This window comes from Rhineura floridana, chromosome 12 (assembly GCF_030035675.1).
Source record: "Rhineura floridana isolate rRhiFlo1 chromosome 12, rRhiFlo1.hap2, whole genome shotgun sequence".
Classification (NCBI taxonomy): Eukaryota; Metazoa; Chordata; class Lepidosauria; order Squamata; family Rhineuridae; genus Rhineura; species Rhineura floridana.
Genome location: NC_084491.1, coordinates 25,232,087 through 25,248,041, shown reverse-complemented (window position 1 = coordinate 25,248,041; position 15,955 = coordinate 25,232,087). Strand labels below are relative to the sequence as shown.

General features: G+C 41.8%; 1 protein-coding gene across 19 annotated transcripts in view; it reads right to left on the bottom strand.

The window, feature by feature from the left end:
- The window catches only part of CAMK2B (calcium/calmodulin dependent protein kinase II beta), a 273,787-nt gene that overhangs the window by 78,294 nt on the left and 179,538 nt on the right, over nt 1-15,955 (bottom strand). For all 19 annotated transcript variants that reach the window (XM_061593504.1, XM_061593513.1, XM_061593514.1 and 16 more), the window contains 5 exons: nt 10,884-10,986; nt 10,698-10,781; nt 8,743-8,837; nt 1,593-1,715; nt 754-837 (listed from right to left, as the gene is read on the bottom strand). In XM_061593504.1, coding sequence (XP_061449488.1) covers nt 754-837; nt 1,593-1,715; nt 8,743-8,837; nt 10,698-10,781; nt 10,884-10,986 — 489 coding nt within the window. The remainder of the gene's footprint in view (nt 1-753; nt 838-1,592; nt 1,716-8,742; nt 8,838-10,697; nt 10,782-10,883; nt 10,987-15,955) is intronic.

The following is a 15,955-nucleotide window of genomic DNA, read 5'->3' as shown; positions in this document are numbered from 1 at the left end:
ATATTTGGGATAGAGGTAATTCCCATCAGACTCTTATTATATGACTATGGCTTTGACAGCAAGATTATTATGGAATACTGATAATGGAAGATTGGATATTGAAATTACTGGACTTAACAAGACTACTGAAGATGGAAGATGGAAAATGGAACTAATAGAGATAATAGAACAATGGCTACTGAAATTACTGAACCTAACAGATTCTGATGTGATGGATTAATTGAAATGTTTATTTTGACTATGGTTATGACAATAAGATTATCATAATTAGTAATGAGATGGATTAATCGATATGCTTATCTGGAAAAAAAAATTGATAGATATATTTCTTAAAGAATTGAAACCTCTCTTTGACTTTTTGTGGAAAGAATAAAGTAATGTTTATGAGATTTGATGATTAAGTAAGATAACTACTGGAGGAAAGTGATTTTATAATATGACTTAAGAGACAGGATTGCTATATATTATAGACTTATAACTGATTTGATCTTTGACAAATGGGAAGTCAATATTTTACTCTTTATTTTTTTTTTTTTCTTCTTTTCTTTTTTTTCTTTTTGTTTAACTATTTTTGATTTTGTTTTTTGTCTTTGAATGTTTTATGATTTTGTCTTGTATGTTTTATGAAAATCTGAATAAAAATTATTGAAAAAAAAAAAAAAAACATCTTACACAAGGGATTCAGCAATGGACACCCTTAAATGTTTCCAGACTCCTGTTTTCCTACAGTCTATAGTGCAATCCTACTCTTACCTTGAGCTTCCTTCTGGCATTGAACTTTTTCAGACACTCTACAGTCTCCTGTCTATGCATCATGGAGGCCACTGTTGAACGTTGCTGTAAAATAAAAGAAAAAGATGGGTTAATGTAAACAAAGTCTGGTAGGAAAGGAGAGAGTAGCATAAAGTTGGGGAAGGGAATCTGGAGATGTGCACTGGACACCCCTGTTGCTCTTATATGTGTTACTCTGCATGGAATTAGCATCAGCCTGTTCAGTACCACAGAACATAACTGTGATACGGACTGGAACTGTTGCACAATGGCAATCCTGTCTGAAAGCTGGTCTATTCTATCTATCCAGGATCTGGATCCTGTGTTTCTGTCATTTGTAGCTCTTTTGGACAACATGCCAAAGAATATTCAAAAGTTAGGAGTCCAATATCAAACCTGACATGCAGTTTTACAGATGATGTTGATGCAAAACCTTTGCCCAAAACAGGTCCACCCATGAAAGTATCTTACAGATCAGGGATGGGGAACCTGTTGCTCTCTAAATGTTGTTGCACTCTGACTCTATTATCTTTGACAATTGGCCATCCTGCTGAGGCTGATGGAAGTTGGGAGTCCAACATAATCCAGAGGGCCACAGGTTCCCCACCCCTGCTATAAACAATGAAGGGTGTCTGTCAAAGCACCCAACATCACACACACAAGATTGATCATTCTTTTGCTGCCATACAATGCCTTAAAAACCATACTAGGATCTCCAAGGACAGCGAATATGGTGACTTGGGAGCCTTTTAATGACTTCCTCTCTAAAAGAGCAGGTGAATGATGGGTACCAACAAGACAGAAGCAGCAGTGACACTTACACAGACCCATGGATGTTTCAGAGCTTCATGAGCTGTGATTCGCTTAGCTGGGTTGATGGTTAACATCTGGTTTATGAGGTTTTTTGCTTCAGGGGTGACTGTGTCCCACTCAGGAGAAGGAAACTGAGGATAAGAAGATGTTATAGGAAGATTACAGTGGAGGACACATCAGAATTAAATAATGAGAGTGCTCCCATCCAACAGGCTAGCTTTTCCTTTCAAACCCCTAGAGCAGCCAAATGCATCACGGAGAGTTCCAGGGTCTGCCCAGATTGCTCTTATAATTGCCATATCACATACATAAGCAACATGCACTCCTAATGGAGGCCCTGTGTGCTCTGAGGCAAGTGAAATCCATCAAGTGTTGTAGCATCTTCTTTTCTTATAACCAATGACTCTCTTAGCCACTTTATTCTTTTCATTTTGCTTACCAACTTCAGCATTTCTTGGAAAAGCAGAATACAATCTATATATATATTCTTAGTCTTAAGGACACACATTTTTAAAAAGACATAGTGGTTGCACCACCTCTATTCCTCATAAGGGCTAAACTACATATGATGCAGGAGACACATGGAGTGTCTCATGACAGCTTGATTGACTCCAAATCCAGTAAGTGGAGAGGTGCAGGAGTAGGGGTGCTTAAACTCTTGAGCCCTTTTTTCAGTCAATCATTTCCAGCTGCTTTTCTCCCTGTGGAGGAAAAGGTATCAGATTTACGTAACTGTTCTCTCTCTGGGGAAAAAGCAGCTGAAGGGCATTATTTTGATCAGGAAACAGCTTGAAGGGAAAGGGTTACTTTGCAGCTGAAGTTTAACAAGGCAACAAAATCAGGCCTGTGCCACAAGCAGTATGAGCCTTAATGGACCCATTCTAGCAAATCAATGAACACAGCACTACATTAGTGCATGACAAGGAGCACCTTCTTTCACAACGCTGGTTTTGACATAACTGACAGCAATAATTAGATGCCTTGCTGAAGCAATGATGTGAGCATATACATGTGGAAAAGTTATTGTTTAACCACATCATGTTGCCCCAGATGACTGTGTAATCAGGTTCCTAGATGTATGATTGGTGCTGCTCACAGGTTTTTCATTACAAAAGTTACACAGATAACTAATTCCAATGTAAGTGTTCCACGTGTGCGTTCATTCGATTTCCTGTCATTCACTCCCAGCTGCCAGCTATGCCTGCACCATAATTTGTCATGCATCTCAGTTGACAGTGTTCCAAAATGTGACACTTTGCAGACACTAGTGGTGTGGAAAAGTGTGCAGCACAGTACAGACATACATCTAAACCTGTATATCTACAACTGCATTCATGGCTTAAGTTTAAAAGACACTGAACAATGGGATGAGTGTCCCAAATGTGTGAATTTGTCTAGCCCTTTTTGGAAACCAGTTGTACTATTAGCTGTCATCACACTACCTGGAGAGGAAAGCTAAAGTTCATCTGCCACTGTAGAAACTTTAAAATGAGCAAAGCCATTGATTTCAGTGGAGGCAATTCTAGGCTTTTTCCTTGGGGCGTTAGTGCATTGGTGACACTCAGAGTACACTGACAAACTTTTCCTTACAAGCATGAGACTAAGAATTTGAAATCTGTTTCAAAGAACAGCTTGAACGATTTCACAACTAGCAGAGGAGAATCTATAGAATAGATGGAGTCATGCTCCTATCATATTCCATAGAAGCAGCAAGAGCTACTGAAAACAAACCCCACCCCAATTCCTAGGACTGCAGTCATGACCAGCGTAGCCAGATCAATGTGTGCGGGGGGGGGGAGGTGAAACACATAGGGAAGAGAGGAAGAAATGCCAGCAAAGGAATTGGCAGGGGAGGAGGCGGGCACGGAAAGAAGGAAGTGGGGAGACTGCCAAATCCCACAACGCTATAGGGAACAGATAGCTAGCCCACAAAACCTGCAGCCTGGGGAAATCTGTGGAGCAAGGCTGGCGAGGAGGCTGGGTGGTAAGGAGGAGGAGAAAGTTCAAATGCTCACAAACTTCTCTGGGTTTTCATGTATGTGAAGAATGAGCCACTCCAAGGCAGGAACCTCATCCATGTTCCTGTGCCATTGCCCTGCCCCGTGTCTGCAAGGGAGCCAGGATGGTGCATTACACAACACTTGCTAGCAATATACAGAATGAAACCTGCACTATAAACACAGTGAAAGGACTGTGGAAGGGATGAGAGGAGGGGCTGCAATGGCAATAAGGTAACAAAAATCCCCCCCTAAGATTTTCGAGGAAATTGTGGCATCTTCCTATATGGAAGTTGAGGGTTTATGGGTCTGATTGGAAAACCCAGCTTCTGCTGCTCAAGTGATCATCTTTCAGCCCAGAGTGGAGTGCAATGCAGAGATGGGCAAATCTAGATTAACAACCCCTAAACAGAGGTCTTGGGAGTGACAGTCACTCAATCGTACAGTACAAGTATTGGCAGAAGATCCTAGGCTCAATCCCCATCATCTCTGGTTAAAAGAATCAGGTAGCAGATGATGTGAAAGGCCTCTGTGGGAGAGCCATTGCCAGTTAGAGTAAGTGGTACTGGTCTAAATGGATAAATAGTTTGATCTGGTATACAGCAGCTTTCTATTTGTATCCAGCCCTGACATGTCTGAAAAGGCTGGTATCTGCTACCTCCTTTTTTAAACCTCTCAATGTGCTGATGGGCAGGGCAAAAAAGGAAGGAAAATGAGCTTTTTTCTTTTTTTTAATTAATGCAATGACTCTCAAACTGCACTGGCCAACTAGTATACCATTAACAGGAGGCTGAATTGTGCCTTGAAAAGTTAACAAAAGCAAGAGAAGAAGATGCTGTGATGTTCCTGCTTATAGTGTAAATATGGTAAGTGCTGTTTATATAGAAGACATATGGTAAGTGGAGTGAAAGAGGAGGGGGGAGTACATGAGCAGTAGAATGCTGGATGATTGGCTGAGTGTTTGAATGGCTGAGAGTATAAATGGAAGAATAACAGTTGAATCTGGGTGGATGTTGGGAGTGTGGAGAAAGAGGTGTTTGAGGGTGGAGGTCAGGAGTGTGGAGAAAGAGGGAGTTGGAGTTCTGATTAATAATAAGTCAAGTACAAAACAGGAATAGATGAAACCATACGCTTGTGAAACATTCTAAAACTAATCTTGTTATTTCTGATATTTAATAAATATTTATTTGGTTTACCAAAGGCCTGATCCTTGGCTGGGGGATATACATACCAGAAGGGAGGGCAAGGTAATTACCAAGGCTGAACAGAAACAGTACCTAATGGTGGCAGCGGTGAAGGGAGGAATAATAACAATTCAAGTATCCAGAGCAACCCAGAGTTGTATGCGTTATCTATAAAGATACAAGTGGGTTGGGAACAGCATAAGCACGCAGTCACAAAAGTAACCAGCTAGAGAGAGACTCAGGCAGTCTCTGGGAGTATTGGTTATAGGACGTGACTGGTGGTGCTGCCTAGCAGGGGGATCTAGTGAGATCTGTGCTAGAGCGGAGTGAGAAACCATATAAAGGACGGTCCGGACTGGTGGTATCCCTGGTGGTGCCTAGTGAAAGGCAGTAGCCACAAGCAGGTGGGAACCTGACAGGGAGAACCAGGGGAGGGCGTCACAGATGCCCCTCTGTATCCTGAGAAAAATCAAAGGGGGACATCCAAAAGTTTGAGAATCATTGCATTAATTAAAACTATTCCACCTCCCTCCTTAAAAGTATTATATTTAATACAAAATATTCTTAAAAACCAAATGAGCCTCTCAAAATATTTTCTGGTGGAATTCTAGATATGCTCTATAGGAAGCTATTTTTTGCTCATTCTTCCTTAAATACGCTGTTCATCCCTCACGTTCAGTTAGCAAATCTGGGTTTTGGAATATATATTTGCTGAGGTAATGCGCAGTTCCTCCCTAAAAGGGGGCTTGAACATTTAACACAGGCCAACTGTAGGTCCCTATGCTTCTTGAGAGTTCCACAGAAACAGAACTAATGCGGGACAGAAAGCCTGCACACAACACACACAAAGGGCTCCCAAAAGCATAGTGGGAAAATATTTGCTCAGAAATGGAGAATGAAAAGTACAATTTGGTTATCTAACAAATCCCTCCACTGTTCAGCATAGCTTCAGAAAAGCTTTGTCATATTGCCATGTTGCTTTGAGGTGTCATAGAAGTCAGATGCTCACTCAAAGATGTTCACACAAAGAAAATATTCCTCCAGCTAGTGTACGAAAAACTACATATAAAGTTGTTTCACATTTATATGAAGAAGCTTAATCAGTGTGCACTCCCTCTGCCCCTCCTTGCTCTACTTTAATGAGTCACTTCTGGTTTCACAAGCCATCATTTGCAATTACATCCAAACTGGCTATTTGTGGTTTGAGTAATGCCTCCAAACTGGCATTGCAAATCACAGTCTGGTCCTGGTTTACGCTCCTGGTTTGGAGGACATGCACCAACCATAGTTTGACAGTTCAGATAGTACAGCAAACTATGATTTGCCATGAAAGGAAGAGAACTGGAGTCTGAAAGGAGAGACAGGGAGAAGAGAGAATGCAAGCACAAAGCTTGTTCATATAATCGAGGGTACATAATTCCCTAGGATTATATCCAACACTAGTTCTGCTCAAAAGTAGGCCCACTGAAGATAATGGGAATGACTAACTTAATTTCAATTGATCTATTCTGAGTAGAATTTAGCTGGATACAATCTCCCCCCCCCAAAAATCTGTAGCATCTGTGAATTTTTGGATTTTTTCCCCTGTGATATTCCTTACTGCTGTGGGAGCTACTGGTATTTAGGGTACACTGTGTGGTGTAGTGGTTAGTTGGACTACGACCTGGGAGACCAGGGTTCGAATCCCCACACACCCAGGAAGCTCACTGGGTGACCTTGAGCCAGTCACTGCCTCTTAGCCTCAGAGGGAGGGAATGCTAAACCCCCTCTGAATACCGCTTACTATGAAAACCCTGTTCATAGGGTCACCATAAGTCGGAATCGACTTGAAGGCAGTCCATTTCCATTTTTCCATATGGCTGTGCTATATGTCTGCATTCTAGTGCTTGGATAAGCAGAATGTGGGTTTGGAACTTGGCTTCCCCCATCCCCCCGAGGGGAGCTGCCCACACTCCATATATAGTACCTGATTCCATCAGGAGGAATAAGTCGTCACAGGCACAGAAGAGTGGCCACCAAAGAAGGACTGAAGTCTTTGATTCCCAAGGTAGACAGTGGCATTTAACCTACAGTGTGTATGGCAGCTTAATGGTGAACCCTTTTGGCCATATACTGTCCCTGTTCTGTGCCACATAGCACACTGGGTCACCAATACTCAGATGGGTGCTATTGAAATGCATCTGTTTAATAGCCCAGGGGTTCCCAAACCTCGGTCCATGGACCACAAGTGGTCCACGAGCTTCATTCAGGTGGTCAATGCCATGCCTGTAAAAATACAATTAAATTCATACAGCATCTAGCACAGTGCATTACAAATGCTACAGCAGGCAGAAAAATCATTAAGTGGTCCAGCAAGACTGTCAACAATTCGTGGAGAAAAAAGTTTGGGAACCACTGTAATAGCCTAAGAAGAAAATGACCCCCATCCATTTCAGTTTTGGAGTCCTAGCTGTGTTCTCTAAAATAAAGGCAATAATTCTGCTTCAGGCATGAACAATGAGCCCTATGGGATAGCTAGCACCCTTGGAGGGTTACCATGGTTCTCAAAATTTATGCACTACATTTGGGTCTACACAAGCCATGAAATAAGAGTGCAGAATGGACTGCTTCATTCTACAAGCAGGGGAGTAACACTTCTAGATAGTCCCACATTTTAAAAAAAATGCTCGGCAAACAGAAAACCAGCACTTCAGTCTCCACCCCATCACACTATTTTCTCTGCTGGGTTTGTATTTACAGGGAATGTTTTGTGTAAAGGAATATTTTAAAAAATGTGACTCCCCTCTCCTGCAGTCTGAAGTAGTGCAGTCCATTTCAGCTTTCTACCAGCTTCATTTCATTGCACGTGAGACCAAGCTTAAGAAGGAATGAAACCTCCTAAGTCTTTGACCACCTCGACTGTTTTCCATACTTAGGTGACAAAATTGTGTCAAATTCAATCTGCAGTGTCTGCAGTAACATTCTCAAGATGGGTTTGGCCTCTCCACCACCTTAGGGAAAACATAATGTGGAAAGTTGTGCTTATTGTGTGTGTGTGTTAGGTTAAGAGGTTTTGTATGCAGTGGGTGGATTTCACTTTCAAAGCAGGCTGGGTTATTTTTCTTTTATTGTCTGGTAAGCTGATCTGTGCACTTAGTAAATTGATATTTTAAATATTTAATTATTTTATTGTTGGGTTTTATGGTTAGTATTGTATGCAGTTATAAATGACCTTGGGAGGCATTTTGCCTAAATAACAGTCTAAAAACCTATTTAATGAATAAATAGATTTCAAGCAATTGCACAGGGCAATTAAAAACACGGGCAGCACATGACCCTGAGCATTTCCCTCCACACCCATGGAGCCAAAACTCTCATCAGTACTTTATTTCATCACTAGCCATTTGCATGCTGCCCTATAACATAAAATTCTCTGGGCAGCATTCAATAATTTTTTTAAAAGTAAATATAAAATAAACTGTAATATCAAAAGCAACATAAATACAAGAAAACAAAACTCACTGCAACCGCAAGTTTAAAACGCAGATGTAAAAACTATGAGTTTAAAAAGCTTGGATGAACAGAATGGTTTTCACCTGATGCTAAAAAGACCACGAGGATAGTGCCAGTTGAACATCTCTAGAAAGGCTGTTATATAACTGGGATGCCACTACTGAAAAGGCCCTCTCCCAGGTAGTTACCTGCCTTACTTGATTTGTTGGGTGCACTTGGAGCAATGGCAAGGATGTGTACTTTTTACACAATAAAGATACATCGGCACAGATACATCAGACAGAAATACTAGTGTTCCTGGCTTCCTTTAGAGGAAACAGCCTTGACACCAAAGTGTATGTGAATCCTGGCATATAGCTCTCCTCCTTTGGTTCCCATCAGACTAATGCATATAAACAAGACTTGGCTTTTATCCTATGAGGGGCATCATGTCAACAATGTAATGAAGACCAGTGAGAAAGCAAATGTAGTAAGCCACTACTCACGTCATAGGCTCCGGCCTTAATCTGTTGATACAGCTTGTGCTGATCCTCATCCCAGAAAGGAGGATACCCAACCAGTAAGATGTACAGAATAACACCTAGGGGAAATGATGGGACAGCAGCAAATTTAGAACCAAGTGGGCCTATCCCATGTTGCATACTTTTACCACCCAGGCATGGGGAGTAGGGAGGAAAGCTGGAAATATATATTTGCCCCTACTTGAAAACAAAGATATACATCCCTGCTTTTTCTCATTCCAGTGCCCATCTTGCAGAGAAGCCTGGGTGGTAAGGGTGAATGGTATAACTCTCAATTTGGTATGGGCCGGCAATTGTCTCTGATGTTCTTCAGTGACTGTTGTTTGGGATAGTGCAGGTGTTTTGCTTGGAGAAGGTCCCAGGTACAGTACCTGGCAAATAGCTGGGAAAGCCTCCTATATGAAACCCAACAGAGCTTCTTCCAATCAGAAGAGAACTTATGGGCTACATCAGGGATGGGGAATCTGTGACCCTCCAGATGTCATTGGGACTACACCTATCAGCATCCCTGGCTATTGGCTATGCCGGCTGGGGCAGATGGAGTCCATCAGCACCTGGAGGGATATTCAGTAGGTTATCCATCTTTGGGCTAGATGGACAAATAGCCCGACCTGGTGTAAAGCAGCTTCCTATGTTCACTGGTTTAGTACTTCAGGGGATGTACAGATAAAGTACATAAGAATTATTGTCCAGTTTAAGACCTGGTCAGTGTTGTACTATGGGTGCCTCCAGACATCCTTTTTATTGTGAATTCATTATGATTTGCGCTCATGATGCCATCCAGGCGGTCATACACAATCTCACTTTCAATACTATTCACACCTGCAAATGTTTTGGGGTGGTCATCCTGCTCTGTTTCCAGTCGGTGCATGTCCTGCAACTTCCTGCTGAGATCCCTTAACTTCTCGTTCTTCCTCAGCAGCATCTACAGCTCATACAGATTTCTCTTAAGATGTCTGTTCCTTTCTGCCCTCTTCTCATTTCTCCTGAATTTATTCATCCTTCCTCTAGAGCTTCACTCCTCACCTCAGAAAGCCTTGACTGAGCTGCAGCTCACCAACCCATAGCCATGCGTGAAAAGATGATTGCTTACAAAGTGGTAACTTGCAGTGGTGGGCATACAACCGGGAGAAAAGCCTGCCACTGGTACGATTTGTCCACATGGTAAGGAGAATTTTACCACACATCCATGCATGCCCATCAGAAATGCAAAGAAACAGAGGCATGGTGCCAATTTTCCCCACCATATCAGAGGGGGATGAAGAGTATGTGAAGGAACTTAGCAACTCCATAAATTTGAGCTAAAGCAGCTGAGATTCTTGAGTCATCTAGTGCATTTGTCTTCATTTGGTAGGCCAGGACCCACTACTGGATCACAGCCAGCAGCACTACCACCGTACAAATACATTGTAAAAAAAAAAAAGGGTCCCCAAATGCATGTTTGGGTTAAAGCTCATAGGTCTGAAAAGACTAAAAACTATAGAGCATTGGACCCACAACTGGTTTGCACCTGCAACGCAACTACCATATAAGGCAAAATATTAAAGTGCCCCTCTACCTAATGCTGTTGGTTAGTATTTGTTGGTTTTAGACTTGTGATGTTTTATTATGCTATTTGTTGTGAGCTACCTTGACAGTTCCATAAATAAGGTGGGATATAAATCAAAGCACCTATGATTAAGAAAGATAATTAAATAAATGTTTGGACTAAAGGTGGGTCCCAGATCTGAAAATCTACATCTAGAGCTACTTGTTCTACAGACCCCTCTTCTGTAGCGCATCAATTATTTACTTGCTTTGTTCTGGATTGTATAAACTGATCTGCACCTGGACGATCGTATTGCTCAGTATTGGGTCAACTTAGAAGTCCCCATTCCATTGCCATGATTGTACTATTTTGTAGAACAGCACCATCTTACCACATGCCCAGATATCCACAGGTTTGCCATAAGCTTCTTTGCGTAGAACTTCAGGAGAGAGATAGCCAGGAGTGCCCGCAAAGCCTGGGGGAGAAAGCAAAATTGCCAACACGTGTGTTTGCATGATTATTGGGTCAGCAAAGCAAGCTGAGAATGGGGAGGGGAGAGACTCCATCCAGCACTTACCGAACCAGGCCTGCTGGTCTCCTTGCACCTCAATTGCCAAGCCAAAGTCTGCCAACTTCACTGCCGCTCCTTTGCATTTGCTGGCCAGAAGCAGGTTCTCCGGCTGTCACGGTGACCCAATTTAACACATGGTGCCATTTTTAATTAAGCCGTGTGTAGTTTTGGTTTGGTTTAAAATAAAGTGGAAGGGAAGGAGAAACAGAAAAAAACAACAACAGCAAACAGTTTGCAGAAGCTGATTAGAAACTTGCAATCACCCCCGCACATACACCCCAAAGTGAGATAGTCAGGGGGAAAAAAGAAACAAGCTATTATCTGGCGATAGCCCTGTCCCATAGCCAGGATAAGCTGGAGAATATTTTCAGGCATGTTCGGTGGGCCGAAAATGATCACATCATTTCGGTGGACCAAAAATGGTTACATTCTTTCTGAGTAGACATGCATAGGATTGCACTGTTAGTGGCCCAGCATTGTCCCTCTATTTATGGACTCCTCTCAGACTCTGTTTTAGACCAGTGCACAATTCTTACTGTCCTTGTCAATGGCACTTATCAGGAATTATGGGAAAGTACCCAATAGATTCAGGAGCCCAAGGCTATTGCAAAGGGGAACATAGAGAGTTTAGTCCCTTTTATTACACACAAGGATTGCCCTCAAGGCCAATCCCACTAAGTACAGAAAACTAGTTTTGTTTTGTCTTTAATGAGTTTGAGTCAAGAAAGGCAGATTGATCTCTGTGGTTAAGTCTGAGACTATACTTCTATGGCCACGTGAAATGCCCTGTGCATGCACAAAAACATAGCATTCCAGACTAGATGGAGGGTGAACAAGCACCGTTTTGTTTTGCTGGCACAGTTTTGCTTCACAGTACAGCAGTGCCCTTCGTCCTTCTTGGTGTAAAATTGGCCAGTGATATGTGGACACCTCCTAAAGGCCTGGCCCTTGATCCACCAAAGTTCTAAAAAGTTAACTTAAAAAAGAAAAAAAAGGGATACTAAAAAGGTGGAGATGGCTCTGGGACATCAGGTACTTCCAAAAACTAGTGACCTTGTGATTTGTGATAGGGAATTGCCCCCCCCCATTTCCCTTCGGAACACTTAGTTAGGTTTTGCTCACGGTTAGGGCCTGAACGATCACCATATGTGGAATCATTAAAGGATTCCCTATCAGGTGAGACCACCTAGTGTTCCTGAGGTTGCTTTTTCCTGCAGCTTGTAGCTTTGCTTGCTTGAGTCATCTGCAACCATTTGGCTCTAAAGGCCCTTGATTACCACACTTCTGCTTTCTGCTTGGGCCATATCATGGCTGGGATCTGTGGCTTCGCCTATGAGGGCTGTGGGGTGGACCGTCCTGCAGCAGGGGATTACACTAGGTTCTTTTTCATTCTTCCAAATCTATCTAGTCACTCTGATTATGAAGTGCAAATACACATAATACAGAAGTGTAAATATACATAATAAATTGTTGTTATTATTATTATTTTATAAAATCAGGTCCAAGATCAGATCTAAGGAAGCTAAGGAAGCATATCTCTGGCTGCAACATAAAAAAGGAGTATATAATTGTGCTCTCATGGTTTTCCAGTTTCCCGCTTGCAAACTGACAACAGTGCAACAGACAACATTCTATCCACCAAGCATGCACAAGAAAGGGCTCCCCTCCATTCCATCCTTTGTGTGGACCTTTTTGCTCCATCTGCTGATGTTAATAAGAAATTCTTTATGTCACATTTTTTCTGCTGTCTCCCAAGACTGGTCTACAGACTTCCAGATAGATCTGCTGGGAATCAGCAGAGACAAAAGAAGTCACTTGTTAAAATATCCCCTAGGAAACTTTGGCAATGTTACAAACAATGCAAGCAGGGAGCGTGTGTCAGCTGTAGCAATGGATGAGAGAGGCCGTGGCTGCCAATATGTAAGCATGCATCTTTGTGCAAAGGTAATGCCTTGCACATCGTGCACATTTCTTCTTAATCGCTTCAGGAAGAACTCCATAGTGAAGAAACTTTGGGAAGGTAAAAACAGGCTAGATCCTGCAACTCACACACTCTTATCAAAACCATTAACACGCCATGGCAATTTTTTCAAATGGGAAGCAGTGTATATAATTCATAAGGAGCAAGTCCCATTGATCACAGTGCAACTTGCTTCCTTGTTAACAGGCACACACTGCCCAGCAACTACTGATCTGACTCAACAACCATGTCGCCCCCCTTTTTTTCCCCTTTTGGTCAATCTAGGAAGATTAATTGTAGGAAGGCGCTGTCATCTGTCTCTATCCAATCTGACCAAATCAAATCCCAGATGGAAGTGTCTTGTGGAACTGGAAACTAGTCAATAGCATTCAAAGTAGGTAACTCACTGGAACTTTGATTTTACTCCAGTCTGATTTGTGTGGGCGTGTGTGGGTGCACGCACCTTTATTTAAAGACAGTCTTACCCCTGCAATAGATAACTTCTAACTCCCACCTTCTCAAGGTATGTTGCCACTAAAGGCCCAGTTCTGGTCATCTTATCAATGAGACATGGTACATTCTTCTACTACCGCAGCCTTTGCCAACCTGGTACCTTCCAGATGTTTTAGAATACAGTTCCCATTATCCCCAGCCAACACAGTCATGCTGGCTGGGGCTGATGGGAGCTGTAACCCAAAATATCTGAAAGGCTCTAAGTAGGTAAAGGCTGTACTACTGAGATGGGGCGGGGGACATATTTCCAGCAAAAGGATATATTCTCCACCCCAGTTGCATTGTATCTAATCAATATTGCTTCTGACTTGCTGGGTTTCAGGTATACTATTCCTCAATAGGGCAGATTCAAACTGCAGTGGCTGCATTACACAATCTTACCATCTGGAGCCTCTAATGCCAAAGCCAAGCTTCAATTAATATGAAGGACCCAGTTCTTTATATTCTACAGCAACAGTCAGCCATAATGCCATACTACTTGCTTCATGGGCCAATTTTTTAAAATAAGGAACACCAAATTAGATGGATTGTTAGATGCAGAAAAGCAATTCCATCCCATAGTCACCAGTGACAAAGAGTGCATCCCACAAGGCCCATTGGATGTTGAAGAGACAATCTTAGTTGCTATTTTTGTGGATTACTATTTATAATATTTATCACAGCAATATAGCATGGCCGCTAGATGCTAGAAGCCAGCACGCTCACAATGATACCAAATAATTCCATTTGTAAAGACTGACTCGCACATAGCTTCAGAGTTCAGTACAAGGTACCAGTCATGATACTAAATGGTAGGTCCTGGAAGGGTGTCTCCTTCCCTATCAGACCTCTAGGCTTGGTTCAGTGCCCTCAGCGGACCTTTATAGGGCAATGTATAGTCCACACTGTGAGTAATGCCCACTGAGACTCCCTACACCCACTTGCACTGTCGACTAATCAAGTCTGAAAGTAAAGAACTATCAGGTAATCAAGCCCACAGAATTTTCCTTGGCCAAATTGCTGATATTTTATTTATTTATTTATTATTATTTGATTTATATCCCGCCCTTCCTCCCAGCAGGGATATGCACAAGTATTCTTTGTCTTTATTCATCCACTTGGTTATTAATCTAGCTCTCTGCAAAAGGCTGGGAAATAAATTAAGGCATTCAGCTAGTGCAAGGTAAATACATGCATCTACAATTCTAAGCACACTTAACTTGGCAGGAAGTATCATTATAATCAAGGGAACTCGCCTCCAAGTAAATGTGTGTATGATTTGGGTGACATGCCAGCAGGAAAGGAAATTATTGGCAAAACTGCCATCCAATTCTTCTTATTTGACACACTGGAATTACACACCTAATGGGCAATTCAATGATGACAGTATATATAGTCCCACTGTCTCCTATATGTAGGGTGACATTGGCCTGATTCTCCTCACAGTTTCTAAAAATTACTTTTTAACTCCAGATTTTACATTTCCAATGGACGAGCACCCATTGGGCAGTATTCTGTGCTAGTCCTACTTAGAGTAGACCCATTGATGGGTCAACTCCAGTGGGTCTACTCTGAGTAGAAGTAAAGAAACATGGCTAACTTAGGTTCATTAATTTCACTGGGTCTACTCTGAGTAGTTGAATACAACTAATTGTTTCTTAAGCCACTTATACCTTGGTGTAACCTGCAGTCTTTTTGCACCAGGCACAGTTTAAACTAATAAAATCACCAAATTGTCTGCAGTCCTAAACACACTAGGAAGTAAGCCCCACTGAATACAGTGGGACTTACTTCTGAATAAACATGAACAAGATTGCATGCATAACAGTTATAATCTGAATACTGGGCTTTTCTATAATGCTCACCAAATCTTCTCCCTTCCTCCCACCCTAACGCTCCTACTTTGGTTTGGTTTGCTGCTTAACAGCAAGCATGAAGAGTTCTGTTGAACCCAAAAGCTTGCCCACCACTTTCTCAATTGGTTCTAATAATGGCATGACACTACTGTTGCTTTCAGATTTTTCAAATATCAGTTGCTCCAATAAACTGTGTTAAAATGCTGAATTGTTTGAGTTTTAAAAGCATTAACAGCTTTGATTGAACAAAAAAGATTATTGACATCTGATCCACAAAGACTAATGGAGAACAACTGCCTTATTCTAACTGTATCAGTCAGAGTCGCTGAAACAGAATTTACTTATATATGATTTTATATAATATTGCATGATGCAATATCATATAAAAGTACACAATTAAGGTCTATCAATTCACATACATAAAAAGAGGCACCAAATCTAGATCCGAAGCACTAGCATTATTTAGTTAAAAATAATCAGATCAGCCTACATCAATGGTTATAATAAATCAGAGAGAATATACTCTTTGTAGCAACAGGTTAATACAAGAACAAATCAATTCATGTTGTTATTAGTATTTATTAAACTGTCCCCTTACAGCACGCAAGGGGAACCTGTGGCCCTTCAGATATCCTGCTGGACTCCAACTCCCATCAACCCTGAATGTTGGCCATGCTGGCTAGGGTTAATGGGAACTGGAGCCTAACAACATATGAAGGGCTACAGGTTCCCCATCCCTCCCTTATAGATCACCATAGATGTGTGTTTAT